Source organism: Gymnogyps californianus, chromosome 1 (assembly GCF_018139145.2).
Source record: "Gymnogyps californianus isolate 813 chromosome 1, ASM1813914v2, whole genome shotgun sequence".
In the NCBI taxonomy this organism is placed as follows: Eukaryota; Metazoa; Chordata; class Aves; order Accipitriformes; family Cathartidae; genus Gymnogyps; species Gymnogyps californianus.
The window spans coordinates 11,559,987-11,578,052 of record NC_059471.1 but is presented as its reverse complement, the minus strand read 5'-3'; the positions used below and the strand labels follow the sequence as shown (position 1 = coordinate 11,578,052).

Below are 18,066 nucleotides of genomic sequence, written 5' to 3'. Positions count from 1 at the left end.
AAAAAAATCAGTAAAAGCAAGCCTAAATTACAGTTATTTTTGATGAGCAATTACATTTTCCAAGACTTCTCTGCTGCATTTTAAACAGGACCAGGTGTAATGAAATGGCCCTGTGACTCCACATGCCAATAGCCAAATTTAACTTTATAGCAAAAGCTGAGCTTTGAATTTGTCCTGATGTGATTACTTAGCTCTGAATTGGAGCTCAGCAAACTTGGATAGAAGAAAAACTACATTTGGAAGTAATAACAGTATAAGGTTTTTATTCTCTTCCTGCCTTCAGGTGCTTTAGGATGTACCTCTTGGCTGCAGGCACCCACGCTTCCTAATCTTAAATCACATAGTGCAAAGAATAGATAAAAATTTCAGCTTTAGAGAAGAAGTTAATGTCTTGCATCCTGAGGATTCAAGTTGTCTTAAAAAACAAACTTTATTTGAAAATGTTTTGTACATGTATATTACAGAAGTTAGTCTGATCTCCCTTTAAAACACTTAATGCACATCAAGAAAGGCTTTTCACAACATCAGTCTACTCAATCTGAGGCAAACCATGTTTAAAGCAGTGGTTAATCTGCTTCTGTAGTGATCTCAGTAAAACATGAGGGTACTACACAGGTTTTGTTTACTTATGGTTCTCCTGCAGCTTAAAGCTGAGGATTCCAAATAGCTCCACAATTAACTTAATGAAGTCTGTGTTATTCAGCAGTCTCTTGGACTGTACCAATACAGTAGTGTTCCTTGTTGCTCAAAGTCTTCTGCCAGTCATGGTGCTTTCCAAGTCACCTTGGCTCGTAGTTTTTCCAGCATTTTCTGCAAATGAAACAAACTATGAGACTGCCAGTGTAGCTTCAGTGACTACACTAAAACCAGTGTAGTTAGGTGGGCACAACTGAGCTACTACTCCATTACTGATGCTCAGGTTATACATGAGAGTGCAAGTCTGGGCAGTGGGTTCAGTTACTGCTGCTGCTCCAAAAAGCCCATAGCTTTCAGGGGGAAGGAGTGCTTATTTGTCTTATTTTCTGTTAATTATGGAATCTGTAAAATAATATAAGAGCAGCAGCAATTTACTCCATGACAAAAAAGTTGAGGTGGTCAGTGCTAAAGGCAGGATTTGGGCCAGGAGCCCCCCTGTCACAGTCCCAGCCTGTCAGGATTATCAAGCGTTTCCTTCCTTCCAGTTGCCTGAGGCCCAGCAAGGGGACAGGGAGAATTAACAACTCGGGTCCTCTCATTCAGCCCCCTATTCTAGAGCAACTGCAGGCAAACCCAGACAGGATTCTTGCAACCTTGGTTCAGGTGTGCACAGCTAGGCAGAATCTCAAGCTACAGCAAGTAGCCAAAGCAGCCAACACCACCCCTGCCCCCCCAAACCTGCCTTATAATGGAAATTCAGTCAAGTTTGGACTAAGAAAAAAAAGCCTGCTGTTCTTTTGCCAAGTAGACTTTCTAGCAGCTGGCATCCCTAACAGCCTCTTTGCTCGACCTCAAGCCACCAGAAAAATTCAGCCTGAGGCAGACATGCTTTGTAAGGAAAATTTCAGCTCAGTCCTAGTGTTGGCAAGGAAAGCCTTCAGTGGGATATACCAATAGCATCACTTAAAATCCAGACTGGTTTGATGGTCTCTGTTTCAGTTGCACTCACACCACAGAACTATGTCTCAGTCTGATTAGCAGCTCAGTGAAATCAGGAGAACTAACCAGGTAGGACAACTCTGTAGCTGCCTATTACCTTTTGAAACTCTTTAGCCTTTTCTCTGTTTTTAGCATAAGTTTCTTGCCTTGTTTTTTCTTCCTTTCTGAGTTTCACTTCTGCAAGTTGATTATAAAGTCTGTCAAAACAGTAGGAAAAAAAATTGTGTCTTGTCAGGAAGAAAGTGGCAAAGCTGGAATAAGTTAACAAGCTTAAGGGTTTATACTGTCTCAATTGCTAGAAATTAAGAAAGGAAATTTTGCCTCTGCTCTCCAGTCACCTAGAATCTCTTCAAATTCCTCTTTGGCTGCACCTAATAACCACCTCGTTGAGGAGAGGTACTTGCTGCATGTTACTGCTAAGAAGTGCCCAAGTATAATCGTGAACTTTGCTTCAAATTTAACCTAGTTTCAGGCATGAACTGGCACAGCTGCCTTAGCACGATGAAATGAGCAGGCTGCCAGTCATGTTTCTTACTGCCAGCTCTGCAAGGGAATTTCCCAACAGGGACCTGTATCAAACACACTTGGCGTGTCGCTCCCAACTGTTTCATGTTAAGCAGCATTGGGTCCAACTGGAAGACCACAAACTGCTCTGACTGACCAGGAGCTTTCACAAGGCACAGATGAACTACTGCTTTTTTTAATCCAAAACTTCTCCCACTTGTGTTCATGCAATACCTTGAAGTACGCTGGTGCATTTCAATTTCTCCAGACTTCCTGTCCTCTGGAGAAGACACTTTCACTTCTCCTACTTTCTTCAACTGATTGGCAGCTGCACCTTTTTTAAAAAAAAAAAAGCCAAACATATCTTAAATTTAAATCTCTAGTCCAGCTAACTCAAAAGCATGAGATTTTAAAATGACATTACAAAAAAAAGAAATAAGCTAACAGAATGGACACAGATGACATCTTGTGTTAAAAAAAAAAAATCTTCATAGTCTCACTCATTAGGCTGCTGGCTGTAGTTTCAGCCATGCTTCTCAACAGCTTCCCCTTAACAGACATTGGAGATGCATCAGTTTGCTTAATATGGTTGTTCTTTGATAAACAACTATTATTTGCAGAGACACCTTATGACTACAAACGTGGACAGATGGTGAAAATATGAAGAGGACCCATAAGGGCCTTTGCAACACTGAAGAGGTAGCCAGACAGTAGAAAAAAAAGGCTCCCCGCATCATATTAAAGAATATCCCAGTCTGCAATAGCAAAGATGCAGCAAATGCGAAATCTATTCTTTGATATATAACAGCAACTAAAAGGATAGCTAATGTTATGTCTTGTCCCCAGATAACCCTACCAGAGATAAGAAAAGACTCCTTTTGCCTGCTTAACTTCTCAGACTTTCCTCTTTGAAGCTGTCTGGCTTCTGGCTTTTCATTTTCTCTTTCTTTCTTTTTTATTTCTTCTACTCTTTTCAGAGATTTCTGGATGAAGTTCTTCTTTCTTTTTAAAAAAGATTCTTGCAAGCTTCCGGGTGTAGCTGCAAACTCCAGCAGCATCACTGTGAAAGAAAATGAAAAGTCTAAACATTTCTCACTTTTAGCAATGAGCAATATCACCTCCAGCAAGTCATGCATTTCAGTGTATTTCTCCTAGAATGCTAAGCTTGACTACTTTTGTAAATTGCACTAGGAGAACGACACTGTGAACGATGAGTAACCTTGCAAAACAAGCAGCAATTCAGGCCTATGGAATCTAATAACTGTAAACAGGTCTGCCAAGACAAATACTGTGAGATAAATACTGCATCGAAAGCATCTTGATGCCTCAAAATATATCAAAGACCTGAGAAGTCCCTAACACGGTTAAGTTGTGTCAATTCCTGTCTTTCATGTTACTGCTGTTGATCTTGGACAAAAAAATATTTCAATATTTTACTGATGTTCCACACTATCATCAGAATAGAAAAAAAAAAGACATTCTTTGGCTACAGAGCTTGGGGACTAACAGGAAAAACAAGTGAAGGTGCATAAATGATATGACAACAAACCACAAAAAACCACAGAATTTTTCAAAATTAAGTAGTTACAACACAAAATACGCAGTGTATTGTAGATATTATGAACTTCATGAAAGATAAGCTGGCATAGGAAGAGACAAGTCAATACAACACATATTAAACCTGGGTCAAATGTACTACAAACCAAGCCTGAAGAGCAAGATGCACTTGCCTAAGTAAAAGCAGCTCTATGTTTTCCAAAGAAGTGTATTTTATTAATGATTTTAGTACTATAAATAAAGACCTTCTCTATCTCAACTTCAGTACATTGAAGTTACACATAATCACCTGCAGTCTGATGTGATGGAAAGTGACTGTCATTGGGACTCCGGGCTTTGGAAGAACTGTCAGGCCTTACGAACACCGAATAATCTGCATCTGGAGCTAGCGGTAAAAATTCTCTCTCCTGTTTCAAAAGGAATCAGTGATTGGAAATGCGTAAAATATACCACAAATTTGAGTGAAGTGGTAGTATTGTACCACTAGCATAGACCCGATGCAAATGAAAGACATACTCTTGCCTTTATAGCAGATGCAAGAAAAACATCAGAAATGGAGCTTGGTAGTAAGTATTAAAAAGCTACTTTCTAAAAACATTTTAAAACTTGAAAAAAATCCATTAAAGACCCTTTGCCCACCAGATTTCAATTGCTTGTTCTCAATACAGGGCTGCATAATTTCATCTCAACGGATGTGTTTTTCTCTCCTCCTGTTCGCTCTAGTTCTCCCCCATCAGTCTCTCACTGCTCTGTCTCCTTCCCTGATTCTCAGCTGGCAGGTAACACGTGCTGCGGAAGCACAGCCTCCAGCCGCCAACCTCCACCTTACCCATATTTCAATTACTTTATAAAGACCCGTCCTTAGGCACTTTTAGGATCTTCTCTAGATGTCTCCTGCAATTGAAACAGGATTTCATCTAATCTATCAGACACACATTACTTGGTTCTACGTTACTGCTTCAGCACCCAAACTACTCTCTCATGACAAACCAGTCCCTCTACAATTTACGGCCTTTGATTTATATAAGCAAACAGCAAAAAGCATACCACAGGCAAGTTAAGCATGGCAGTATGATGAGCTGATATTTTCCCCATAAACCTCAAACTGCTGTGTAGGCCTGGTGTAGCTCCGTCCACTAGGTAGGTTTAGTTTGTAGCTTTTGTTTTGTCCCATCCTCTCCTCTCGTTCAAGTCTTCAACTAATGGGATACAATTCAGTCTTGCAAACACCAGCAAGATGGTTCTGTTTCTCAGCAAAAGTTTCCCAAACTATATCTACACTGATGTGACACAACAGTGATTTTAAGGAATAGCCCAAATTTAAGATCTATTGCATCTGTCCAGAAAACGTAACATCAAACCAAGATGATCCAAGCAATGACTAAGCTCAGATAACCCTTACACTCTCTTGTTTTGCAACAGTGAATTAACTGCTACAGTGGGGCCTCTCCTTATTATGATTAAGACTAAGTTAAAACAAGAATTACATTAGATAATAAAGACTCACCTCAGTAAAAACATTAAATTCAGACTGATCCACACATGCTGGGTTATTGATTTTATCCTCCTTAATTTTCTCTTGGTTAGTATGTTCAATGTCTGATTCTGCAATACTGATGTCATTTGAGCTTATCAGAGTGAGTTCAGGTTCTTCCATAATACCACGCCCTGACTCAGTCTCCTAGAAAAGAAATTATAGAAGACATCAGTGTAAAAAATAAAACATAAATAAAAAAAATCACTATTTCCAGCAATAGCAACAGCTGTTATCTTGTCAGAAAGAGGAGGCTCATTCAACATGTAGAAGAAAAAATCTGCCCCCAAGCAGTAAATGAAATACAGAAAGAGCACTTTGCCTGAGGTTGTGATGTATGCAAACCCTGGAACCTAACTCCAATGCAAAGTATTTTATATACCAGTGTTAAAAAAAACCCAAACAAATAACCCAAAGCAACCAATCAACAACAAAAACTCCACCTGTCCTCCACTCACCTCAAGTTTAAATTACTTGGTTCTAGGGCAAACTTCTTTCTTTTTAAAAAAGCTACATCAAAGCTATTTCTTTAAGTTTGCTTATGCTTTGGATAAATTATTTACCTCCTTCAGGCTTCTAAACGGGGACAGGGCTGTTCAGTTAAGTAACTGTGCCATGTAATACAGATGCATATGCTATTCCCACTGATGCTAAGAGAGGGAGATGCAATAGAGACACTATAGCTCCTCCAACAATCATGGGAACTCCAGCTCGTTTTAGCTACTCCTAATTATTTCAGTGCTATGATCTGAAAGAAGCAGTAGGGCAGAAGTCCAGGAAACATGCAAGCCTTGAACTAGAATTGTAAAATCAACATGTGCCAAGCTTTCAGATATTAAAGGTCTAAAATAACTTGGTGCAACAACAAAAAAACCCAGAAAAAGCAGCCTGCACAAATTACTGCTTTTGGAAATCTGTTTTACTCACCCAGACTGGAATACGACATGAGCTTCTGGGCACAGAATTAGAATATTTCTCATGTCTTTCCAGGAAAGAACCGTTCTGTTGTACGACAGCCTGTAAATGGATGTCTGAGTCTTCCAAGCTGGTTTCTCTGGGAACCCTCAAAGATTTTTGTACTGCTGGAAAGCCTTGATCTGGCTCCTTTACATGTGTATTGCACTGAGAATCCAACTCTACAGCTTTATTTGCTTCAGGTACCCGAACTGATTTTTCTGGAAGCTTCACATACTTCTTATCAAACGCCTCCACAGGTAATTTTTCAGAAGACATAGTCTCTTTTAATAAATGTTGAGGGAAAGTTTCATCCACTGTAACTGGTGTGGTATTTAGCTGATAAAATGATTTTTGCTCTTCCAGTGGATTCAGACTTTCATTTCGCAGATCTTCCATTGAACACTGGAGATTAATACATTCCATATTTCTTGCCAGTTCTTCGTATTCTCTGGCAGATGAAATGCAGTTCTCATTGCCCCATTTTTCAATTCCAGGGGTTTCTTCAAAAGATCTCTGTAACATAGCATTAAGGTCCACTGGCTGATCAGCATTCTGACAGTGATCCCTCAGAGTAGATTCTAACTGCAGTGGGTGAAAAGATTCTTCAGATCCTGTTTCAAAAATTATCAAGAGTCAAAATTCTAGCTAACACAACAGAACTTCAACTTTAAAAAGTCCCTCCATAATGAGACTTTTCAGTAATGTATAATAAGAAGTCTAGTAAATGGGAAGAAACATTTTGTTTAAAAAAAGCCTGCTTAAGTTTCTTCAAACATAATACCATTAACATAAAATGATTCCTTCACTGTACACAAAACAACTTCAAGAAACACTTTTTGTAGCTTCTTAGAATATGTTTAGGGACAGACTTCGTGGTGGTGCCAACAGAATTACACTGAAAGTCAATGGATTTTACAATTTATACTCTGTAAATGGAAGTCCTTCGAGTCCCTTTTGGGCCTCCAAGAAAGTCTCTAAAACAGGAAGAAAACAATCTAAAACACCATTACTTGGGCAGAAACTCTTCAAAGCAGAAGAAAATATCCAAATTGGAACAATGGTTGCTGTTCCTACAAGTTACAATATTGCACCCTAAATTATCTTTCCCTTAGGTTCTACACATACAAATAAAGATATATTTTTTTTTTTTTTCCGGAAGAGGCTGTGAAAAGAGAAAGATCGAGTATCAACATTTTAATTACTGGGGAGGCATTTAAGCAGTACAGCATATGCCAAACAAACAACAGGGTTGTTAAAAAAAATTTTTTTTTTTAAAATATGCCTCTCACCTAAGTTTGATAAAACTGGTTACACACACTCCAGCATCATGCTATCAACACGCTTTTTATACACACAGGAATATACCACATAAACCTTTAATCATTTCCTTTAAAGATTTTTTTTGCATTCTTTGACACCTACAAAATATCTAGATTTACATGTATAAAGAATATTGTCTCCTGATAAATAGCTGTTAACGGGGAGGGAGGAATTACACTGCAACATCAGCCATCACTAGAAAATTCTCCAGATGATGGACTTATATCAACCTACCTTGAACTGACAATCTCAAATTGTTTTTACTTGCTTAGCCTGTTGTTTATGTTATTTTTCCCTCCTTTTAAAGCACATCAATAATTGGTTTGGGATGGGGAGACATTGCAGTTACATTTAAAGCATAAAGATTGTTTCTATAAGCAATATAGAAATAGAATGTTTTGAAGTTAGAAGGGAGCTTCCTAAATCCTATTTGCTGTGACCACAGGTAGTCTTAAAGTGTGTCGTGGTTTAACCTCTTCTGGCATTTTTTTATTACTTTTGTTTGTTTGTTTTTTGTACCAGTATCTGCCAGCTAAAGAGAAAGAGAAGTATAATAGACACAGAGTAGTTGCTTGCAGCTTTAAACATGAATAGTGTGTGTTTCCAAAAATTGTAGGTATATATATGCAAATAACAAAGATAATTGACCAGGAACATTTACGTTATAAATACATCTATTACTTAAAATATTGTCCTGTGTTTCCTGTTACTGTTCAGCTTTCTGTTGGAGCACCTTAAAACGCTGAAACACCTGATTTTTGGTAAATAAGAGCTTCAGAAATATTTAGATTACTACTAGCTGCATTTGGAATTTCAGATCGGTCCTTTTCTTTAGAATACATGAAATATCAAGTTAATTTGAATTCAACTGCAAAACATTTTAAAAAAAATACTTTTCCTGCTATGAGCTGCAGTTAACTTAATGCTGCTGTAGAACCATAAACTTAATCTAAGTTAATTACTACATTGTAATCTAAAAGTTCATTCCTTCCTCTCTCTTCAACCCCCTTTATTTTGTAGATAAAGCAATTCTATAATCAGACCAAATATCACAGCGTGCAGTACATAATGACTATTGGTGTGATTTAACAGTGGAAAAGGAAAATTCAATGGTTTCTTGAAGGACAAAATGTATAAAGAGACAAATGAGTAACATCAAAGAGATTCTAACACATATACCTCAAAAAGTTTTAATCAATTTTTGGAACTTCTTTAATTTACTCAAACTTACAAAATGATGGATATGCATGAACAAATATTTGGAAAAGCACTTAAACTGACAGTTTCAGCCAGAGTTGATATTTCTTCACTAACATAATTACTGCACAAGTAATAAGTAACATAATATCCATTAGAGTGACCTGAATATGCAGGTCTGCTTCTGTATTAAGTCATAACTGCCGAGGAAATGAAGAACTTCACAAAATTTAGGAGTTCTACCCATTAAAGGTGGTGGAGAAGACAGTGTGTAAGAGAGCAGCAGTCGAGTTAAGACATTTCAAAGTAGGACTGATAGAGAAGTGAAGAGTTCCTTCCCAGTTTCATCACAGCAAACCCACCTTAAGGGTTGGTATTTACATACTGGCAATAGGTTGATCTTGAAAGCGTTATTCTGATTATACTGTACATACCTGGCATAATATTTTCTTTAACAGACTCTTCTTCTGACGTAATGTTGTTTGGCCCGTTTGTTTCAAGACTAGAAGGCAGACTGCTTCTTTGTATATTCAAACTGGAGTTTCCTACTTCTAGAAATGTAGACATGTCTTGACTCTTTGTTGAAAATTTCGAACTCTAGTGGCAGGAAAAAAAAAAAATCCTGATTTAAGATTCATTTCCTCAGAAATATGAAGGATAAAAAGTTAAAGGTAATATTTGATTTTTGGATCACATTTCTGCTACAACCAGCAAAAATGCTTCCAGTTCTATGTATATCAAAAATTACTGTTGTGTTTCTTCTAAATAGAACACCATATAGGGATTATACATTTAAATCTTACAGAAATCTTAAGCCCAAGTATTTCCTCCATCAGAGTTCTTCTGTAGTACCTTGCTAAATTCTCTACTGTCTTGTGAAATTCTGTATTGAGAACAGGATGATGAAGTATCAAAGTCAAGACTTGGTTCCAAAGGCTGAAAGAGCTGATGATGGAAGTTTGGAAAAGGTCTCTCCGTTTCAGGAATATCAAGTTCAGCTGCTAGAGCTATAAGAAAAGAGGTTATTTTAAAAACAAGCAAAAAATGCCCCTCAAAAAAACCCAACTGACATATCACACCTTGCTTCTATATGCAGTAAATAAAACATAGAATTCTGCAGGTATACAAATACTAGCTCGTAAAAAAAATCTTTATAGCATCTAATTCTTTCACTCTGATACAATGCAGGTACAAAAAGCAGCAAGAAAGTGCTACACTGATGCATTTTTTTTAAAATGAAAAGCTGAAGTCCATAAGCTTCAGCACTTGTGAGACTGCATCAGAAGTAGCATGGGCTTCCCAGTACAAAACACACAGTGAGTGACACAGTAGAGCAAGTCCAATGAAGAGCCACAAGGATGATTAAAGGAAGGATGAAGCATATGATGTTCAAAGAGAAGCTAAAAAACTGAGTTTGTTCAATCTTAAGAAAAGGCTTGAGGGTGTGGGGGAAGAGGCACAGAAATCCCTGCTGTCTACTACATCCTAAGAGACAGTAGAGAGAAGATGCAGTCAGGCTTCTTGAACATGCTCAGTGAAAGAGAGAGAAATAATAGACACAACATGGAACACAGGAAATTCTGCTTGGATACAATAAATTAAAAAAAAAAAAAAAAGAAAAAAAAGAGAAAGTTGTTAAAATGTTGCCCAGGGGGCTGTGGAATCTCTGCCCTTGGAGATATTCAGAACTTGCCTGGACAAGGCCTTCAGCAATCTGGTCTAAGTTGGCTCTGCTGTGAGCAGGAAGGAGAATTTGGACCACATAACTACAAGTCCTTCCTGGTCTAGATCAATCTATAAATCTATGATTCTAGGTTTTCAAGCATTCCAGGAGGAAGTGGTTCAAATTAAAATACTAGCATTATCTTCACAATAGCTAATAAAGATGTTCTTATTTTTATGAATTGTTACATTTTTCTAGAGAGCACAGAACTCCCACCCATCTGTTAATCAGTGTTTCATCAACTATGTGACCCTACGTGAATAATAAAGTATTACATATTATTGTCTCTGCCTTCCTGAAGCGAAAGTTGTGCATAAACAAGCGATAAAATTGGCACAGATAACAAACAGCCCAGCCATGGTAGCAGGAAGCTGCGCAGAACTAGACTACGATGAGATTGATACCCGATCAGACTATCTTTTTTTTTTGCACTACACTATGCTGTGTGGACAATATACATAAAGCAAAGCATGAAGAAAGTCAAAGCATCAAAGTTCTCGCATGTAGAATCCTTATTGACTTTAAAATGTAAGCTGAATATAATACAGGCGAATACATAACATTGAGTAAACTCCTCCTCATTCTGTATGAGCGCAGCACAAAAATGCTTTAAAATGGTGAATACCTTGGAAACATGTATTGTCCTCTGAGTAAGAGTTCAAGTCTCCAGTACATTTCCCCAAGATCTGCTGTATCTGACTTTCTTTATAAAGGCACATCTCTCCTTCAGGCAACTGAGTTTCAGATGTTCCAGACAAATTCTCTTGCCTCTGCTGCAGGGTAAAAGGCAGTGAGGAGTTCCAAGGGCGGCTTGCTGTTGCTCTCAAAATTTGATCTTCCGTACTATAAGAAGATAATCCTGAAAGAGTAAGCTAGATGTTCACAGTTTTGCATATAAACCACATACATGAAGTCATCTGAAAAGACACTGCTTAATATCCTGAAATATTCGTAAAGAGCTCTGGGGTTTTGTTTCTTTAATTGTCTCCTGTCAATGCTCCCACAAACCTTACCATAAATTTCCACAAATTCAAGTTGATAATATCTAATTAGGTAGTAGTCAGTACAGCTTAGCACTTTTAGAGTATGTAGACTTAGGAAGTACTGAAACAATAAAACCAGAAAAGAATTAATACTTATTTTATGCTAGCTAGCATATTTTTACCTCCTATGGCATATAAGCGTGTCAGTCCTTTAATGTGATCTTGAGTATCTTTATGACATCATGCAGTAGTTTTATTCACGCTTAAATAGAAATTGCCTGATACCAACACAAGAAATCTGAGGGAATCAAGGCAACCAAAATAGTGTTCCTCGTTAGTGCACAACCCCTCTTTGTCTATACACTTACAGAAGAATTGCACAAAGCTATCAGAAAAGGCCATTATTAAGCACTGAGTGTACAGTGAAGACAGAGCTAGACTTGCAAAATTTATTCATGCAGCTGAGGAACCAAAGCCTTTGGTATTTTTATTCCACAACTAAAAAACAATAGAAAAGAAAAGCTACAAACAAATGATCTTAGAATTTGCTTTAGCTTTCTTACATCAATAAAACACAGATTTGTCACATGAGTTATGAAGTTTATTACTCAAAATAACACTTACCAGTTTAGAACATTAGGGTTAAAATGAGCCACTGAAATCTCAGGCTGTAAAAACTGTAGTCTTCAAAAATTGATTTATAAACATGGAATAACTCATATACACATATGTTGTTTATGAGATCAGATATGTGTCAGATAAACACAATATTAAGCCTTAAAGTAAATAAATCCACAGGTCACTATCTAATCACTTTCAAACTCACTTTCCATGTTCACAACTGATAATGTCAGCATACAGAGGAGCAACTATATATATTTATTATAAAGGAATTATTTTTAATTTTATGAAAAGCTAACAAGATCAAGAGGTAGACTGCAAGCAAAAAAGGATATGAACACATATTTCCCAGAAAACTATTGAAAGTCAATATGGCATTCAAATGACATTCACAAATAATTTATTAAGAATTACTATGGTGACAAGCAGATATTTGAATAATTCTCTTAACAGCAAGACAACAATCATAGCTCTGTAACAATATATGATATATATTGATTAGAAAACTGTTATCAGTGTATCATTTGGGGATCAGGGTTTTTTTTTTTTTAATTTTGCCACTTAAAAACTGCTAGTGTTACAGTTGCTTAATAAAACTCAAAATATCCTTTGCCAAAGTAGATGTGTTAAGGTTAAATTATTATAAAAGTAAAAAAAAATCATGAGCACGTAATGAAAAATTCTAGTTACACTCAACTCTACAAGACATATTAATCATTAAGTGACGTTCCACATTAGCCTATTTCAGAAGAACTTCTGTCCAGTGAGTTAGACCCATTCTGCTATAAAATAAAGAGAATACACAAATTTCCTTTTACAAGAACAACAACAAAACCCAAACACTTACCAGTGTCAACAGGGCTTACATCCAACGTTTCACTAGTCAAAAAGCTTCCAGTGGAAATTGTTGAAGATAAGTCACACGGTATTCCTTGCATGAAAGCCTCTGAACCTAAGTTTGTGGATACTACTTTAGAAAGTACTTCCTAGGATGAAATAACACACCTATTACCACGTATTCAGACGTCTATAATTAAAGCTTTAAACCCACGTATTTTATTCTGAGCTCAGTTCAAGTGTAGAAGCCTTCATGTTTTGCAGAGTCAAGCAAATACGGGTTCATCATTGCTCAGTACAAAACATTCACACCCAACGTCCCAGACACATCACTCCCCAACAGCCCCCTCCCCTCAACACACACACGCACGTGCACACACACACACACTGTTATAAAGCCTCTCAGAACTGCATACAAATCATGACACCTGGAAGATTATTTTATCTTCTGGTGGTCAGATTTGGCTATTTCTCATCACAGACCTACTTCAGTAGAATTGTAGATCTCAGAGGAACATATATGCAATACGTGACAAACTCAGGAATTTTACAAGTACTTGCAATACTGAGCCTTTTGCATACAGGAGACTGACTTAAAAATTTAATTCTACAAAATTAAACTAGAAATATACAAAATATCCTAAAATATTATCTTCCTTAATTTTGAGGTAAGCTCTACAAAGTCACAAAACAGAGAATGAGGGTTCTTGTACTTCCAAATTTTGAAGAATTAGATGTGAATATTTCTTGCCAAACCCTGAACTACAATGTGCACTAAGAAAATAAAAGACAAAAATCTAAGAAACCCTTCCCCTACGTTTTTCATTATATACTACCTTATATAAATATATTTAACATACACATATAAAACATGTACATTTAAAAGTAATTTTACATACACATATACACACATTATACATAGCACTTTTAAAATACTGTTTTTATCTCCTGACAAAACGATGTGATCTTTGGGTGAGGGAAAAGCAGGGGATATCATTGGTGTTGATTTTGGCAAGGCTTTTGACACTGTCTCTCACAACATTCTTGTATCCCAGTTTGGATGTTACAACCTGGATGGATGGACAATGAGATGGGTAAAAAACTGGCTGGATAATCAGGCTCAGAGGACAGTGATTAAAGGGTTACACTCTACGTGGAGGTGGGGAACAAGGAGTACTACAGGACTCTGTCCTAGGACCTGTCCTCTTTAACACCTTTGGCAATGACTTAGAGGAGGTGACACCATACTTTTATCAAGTTTGCAGATAACACTAAGTTGGGAGGACCATCCGATACACTACCTGGCAGGGCTGACATCTAGAAGTACCTTGTGAGGCTGGCCCTACAGGAATGTTATGAAACTCAGCAAAAGCAAATGCAAAGTCCAGCACCTGGGAAGGAAGAACCCCATGCGAAAAAGGACTCAGGGAGTCTCGCAGACAGCAAGCTGAGCGTAAACCCACGGTGTGCCCTGGGAGCAAAGAGGGGCAACAGCATCCTGTGCTGTATGAACAGGAATATAGACAGTAGATCCATCACAGTGATTACCTTTCTCTACTTTGTGCTTGTTATACTGCTGCATCTAGAATACTGCACCCAGTCTTAGCCCCCAATATGAGACAGAACGATTTCATCACAAAATAAAGTCACGTTATATGGTTATTTTGACATGACTAACCGTATTATCAAGTCTGAATGATGGTCTAGAATGCGTTGTAACTCCCTCTCCAACTTCAGCAGCAAGAACTGGTGAATCTTGAGCCATTTGAGAATCCTGGGACTGGGCTGAACACAAATGTAATAGAAGCAATAAGGAAGAGAAAGCAACTTTCAAGTTCATAGTTAGCAATTTTTTTTTGAACACCAGATGGCAGTAATGCCCTACTGCTGCTGTCCTCACTATTGGGGCACTAATTTTGCCCATCCTTACCACTTTCTTCTCACCTGCAACATACTTTCTGCTCCACTGTACCACCAATTTAATTGGCAAGCAGTGGTTCTTGACCAGACTTCCTAAAATTTCTAACTAGCATGACTGCTTTCTTCAGAGCACGCAGGAAGAGCTAGAAATTCATGCTTTGGCTTTGCAGAATGAAACCTGGCTTTGCCAGTGTTACTACAATCATTTAATTGGGGTGGGGGGAATCTTTCGCCCTCTACCATTACAATGATTACAAAGAAAAGCAGACATTCTAAGTAGATCAGAGAAATCAGAAACACTGAATTACTTAACTACAGCATGACTACCACCACGGAACTGAATCACCTTTGCCATAATGCTCTTACACATAAAAATAAGTGAGATCAGTATCGGTGCAAAAGAAGCCCCATAGCACCACCAGAAAAATACAATTTCTGTATTCAGTGCTGACAGGCACCTTCAAAGTTTGACAATTCTGAGATTGTAAATTAATTGCCAACAAACAACTCTAAAATAAGCATTCTTATTTCCAATAATAATTTTCAAGAAAGAAGTGCTAAATATCAAACTGAAATTAAAACAGTAGAAATGAAGTAGGTATGTTTTCTCCCAATTCTACAAGGGCTGCTAGCGACAGAAATTTCAAATCCCCAGCATTTGTAACACTCTTTACTTGGGCAGATCTTGTAACTTTTTGTGAATCCTAACACTAGTTTGTACCTTGTATAAAGCTGAAACTCAATTTCTTACCCAAAGGTGGAGTCTAGTTGTTCCATTTTTCCTACTATACAAAAAAACGGAGGGAGAGGTTTCCTCTGTGAGGCAACGCCAGTGAAGTAGCTATATGATATAATACTTATGTATCTCAATAAATATGAAACATTTTGAAACTCATTTCAGGAAGGTGGGGGGAAAAAAAAAAAATCTAAGGTTTCCTATAGCCACTATCATCCAGTAGTCTTCTAGGAGAAAGTACAAGACATGAAAGGAAATACATCTAAAATATATTCATTTGGATTAAAAGAGAAGTTAACCTATTCTTAATTCATTTACTATGTTACTACATTAAATCCTAACTGATCGATCTCAAAATAAAGGGTAAAAAAAAAATTCTCAAATGGCTTCTTTTCCCCCCAAACTCACAAATTCCCTAGAAACTTCTAGCAGGCTTGACCCTGATCATTTATGACATTTTGATCGATAACCAAACAGAGCTGTTGGCACTAGAATTTGCAAATAATGTGAAGAGTGGAAGAATGGTAAAGAAACGCAGTAGCACTGCAACGGTAAAAATTAGCTCAACCTTCTGCAAAGCTATGTCTGTTAACACTGTTCCAATATAGATAAAATCATAAATCTAAAGAGCACAAAACACTAGTTTCTGATCCCTTTTCTACAAGTACATGACAAAGGTCTTCAGGTTCACAGGAAAGATAACTTTTAAGGTTTGAGTAGAACAAGCTGCCAAGAAGCTCCTTGGTTAGATGTGGCAGTAGTGTGACCGAGTCTACATACACTGCAGAAGTCTGCTCCTCTTCTTTGGAGCAGAATATAGGAGATGGAGGATCCTGAAAATGAGCAAGGCCTTGAAGAAAATTCCTTGAATCAGCATGAAAACTGCAATCATATCATCTCCTGGTATTTAAATATCTCCATGGGAGAAAAAAGGCACAGTACAAAAGATTTCTAAACTCAAAGAAAGTCATAACAAGAAGCAGTGGCTAGAAATGGTTGTCAGACATTCAGAAACTGGAAATAGGCCACTGATTTTATAATCTGATAAAAAATTAAATGCTGGAACAAGCTACCAAAGAATTCTCCATTTCCTGATACCTTTACATCAAGATTAGATATTTTTCTGAAAGAAATGATTTTATTTTCTAAAGGATATCAGCGTGACAGGTAGTAATTTAGGATACATATAAGATGAGATTGAAGCATTTAATACTTTCTTGTATATAAATTCTATGGGGAGCTATGCTACAAATGTTTCATTACTATACTGTAATAACCCGCATTGTTCTTGTGACAATAATACGAGGGATGAACAGTAGTGATTTCATGTTATAAAACAAAATATTTAATTAAAAATACAACATGCCCATATCTCATGACTTTATTACATTAATATCCTTAAAAAACTGTATTTGGTGACTCATAAAGGAGGGTTTTTCATTCTTCCTTCCTCCCTCCAAAATAAAAGCGCAAGGTTCTTGTTCCTCACAGCTTCCTGACATCAACATGGTGCTTTCATGTTTTAACCTCCTGGCCACCACACTGTGACAAAGAATTTGTATTTTAAAATTGAGCCTGTAATATCCAGAATGCATTTTTTTTTTTTCTCCCAACAGAAATTGCAGTAAAACAGTAGCAATTATTTTAGGGTGCAATTTGAAAGACAAAAAGACTGAACAAACCACTCAGTGAAGACAATATAAAAACAGGGATTAGTCCAAATCCAACCATGTAGACAAACAAAAAAAAGTTGTACTCCACGCTAGTTTGCTAAACTGGTGATGGACAAGACTATCCGTCGCAGTAATGAATTATGGACAAATATTTGGGATTACCAAAAATAAATTGAAATCTTAGGTTAGCTTGGATCACACAAAAAATAATCATGCTTGAAATAACATCTCTGTATAGGGTAGCAATACATGAATATAATCACATCTGGAACACTGCTCAAGGGGACCATTAAAGATGAAGATGAATAAAGAGAGACAAGCCTGTTGATATGTAATGAAGGAGAACTGTGAAAGAGATGTATGTATCAAATCTAGTCACTATTTTCAGGCTGACTTCCTAAGGAAATTAGGTTTATGCCATCAAACTGCCTGTCTCATCTGTAGGGTTACTCTGCAATTTCATATTAACAATTTGCATTCTATTAGCCCATCTTAACCAAATTGGATTGGTTTTTTAGACATGTCTGCCTCTAAATTTGAGAGGGTTAAAGTTATTTTTCTTCTTGTAATAACTGGAAGAAAGAAATACAGCTAATTATAGAAACAAATTTTTAAAAATTGCCTGTTACCCAAGGACAAGTCTCATATCAAAGGAAACTCATCTTTGTTGATAAAGTATCCAAGCAGATTTACCAAGTTTATCTTTTTAAGAACCTGTATAACTTTTACCTTTTTTTCTTTAATGCTTTATTTTGAAAAAGCATGTGAGCAGTGATTAATAGGATTTGTGCACATCTAGTGGTTGTGTAATCACGAAAGCAGTACAACTCACAAGTTGTAAAGCTTTACATTATTTGATCAAAGGTAGA

At 37.0% G+C, this 18,066-nt stretch overlaps 1 protein-coding gene and 1 non-coding gene across 3 annotated transcripts in view; both read right to left on the bottom strand.

Annotated features, from left to right (window-relative positions):
• Nucleotides 1-411: 411 nt before the first annotated feature.
• Nucleotides 412-18,066, bottom strand: part of CEP295 (centrosomal protein 295) — a 43,793-nt gene continuing 26,138 nt past the window's right edge. The window contains exons 18-29 of one of the 2 annotated variants that reach the window (XM_050892519.1): nucleotides 14,547-14,653; nucleotides 12,879-13,017; nucleotides 11,053-11,286; nucleotides 9,557-9,711; nucleotides 9,139-9,301; nucleotides 6,158-6,798; nucleotides 5,204-5,377; nucleotides 3,986-4,103; nucleotides 2,996-3,199; nucleotides 2,374-2,473; nucleotides 1,733-1,832; nucleotides 412-810 (exon numbers count right to left, since the gene is read on the bottom strand). In XM_050892519.1, coding sequence (XP_050748476.1) covers nucleotides 763-810; nucleotides 1,733-1,832; nucleotides 2,374-2,473; nucleotides 2,996-3,199; nucleotides 3,986-4,103; nucleotides 5,204-5,377; nucleotides 6,158-6,798; nucleotides 9,139-9,301; nucleotides 9,557-9,711; nucleotides 11,053-11,286; nucleotides 12,879-13,017; nucleotides 14,547-14,653 — 2,183 coding nt within the window. In that variant the 3' untranslated portion in view covers nucleotides 412-762. Of the gene's footprint in view, nucleotides 811-1,732; nucleotides 1,833-2,373; nucleotides 2,482-2,961; nucleotides 3,200-3,985; nucleotides 4,104-5,203; nucleotides 5,378-6,157; nucleotides 6,799-9,138; nucleotides 9,302-9,556; nucleotides 9,712-11,052; nucleotides 11,287-12,878; nucleotides 13,018-14,546; nucleotides 14,654-18,066 lie in introns of both variants that reach the window. The other variant, XM_050892528.1, reaches the window with a different exon arrangement.
• On the bottom strand, nucleotides 13,269-13,352 carry LOC127029818 (small nucleolar RNA U2-19). The gene has a single exon (XR_007768249.1). It is a non-coding gene; the product is annotated as a small nucleolar RNA U2-19 (small nucleolar RNA).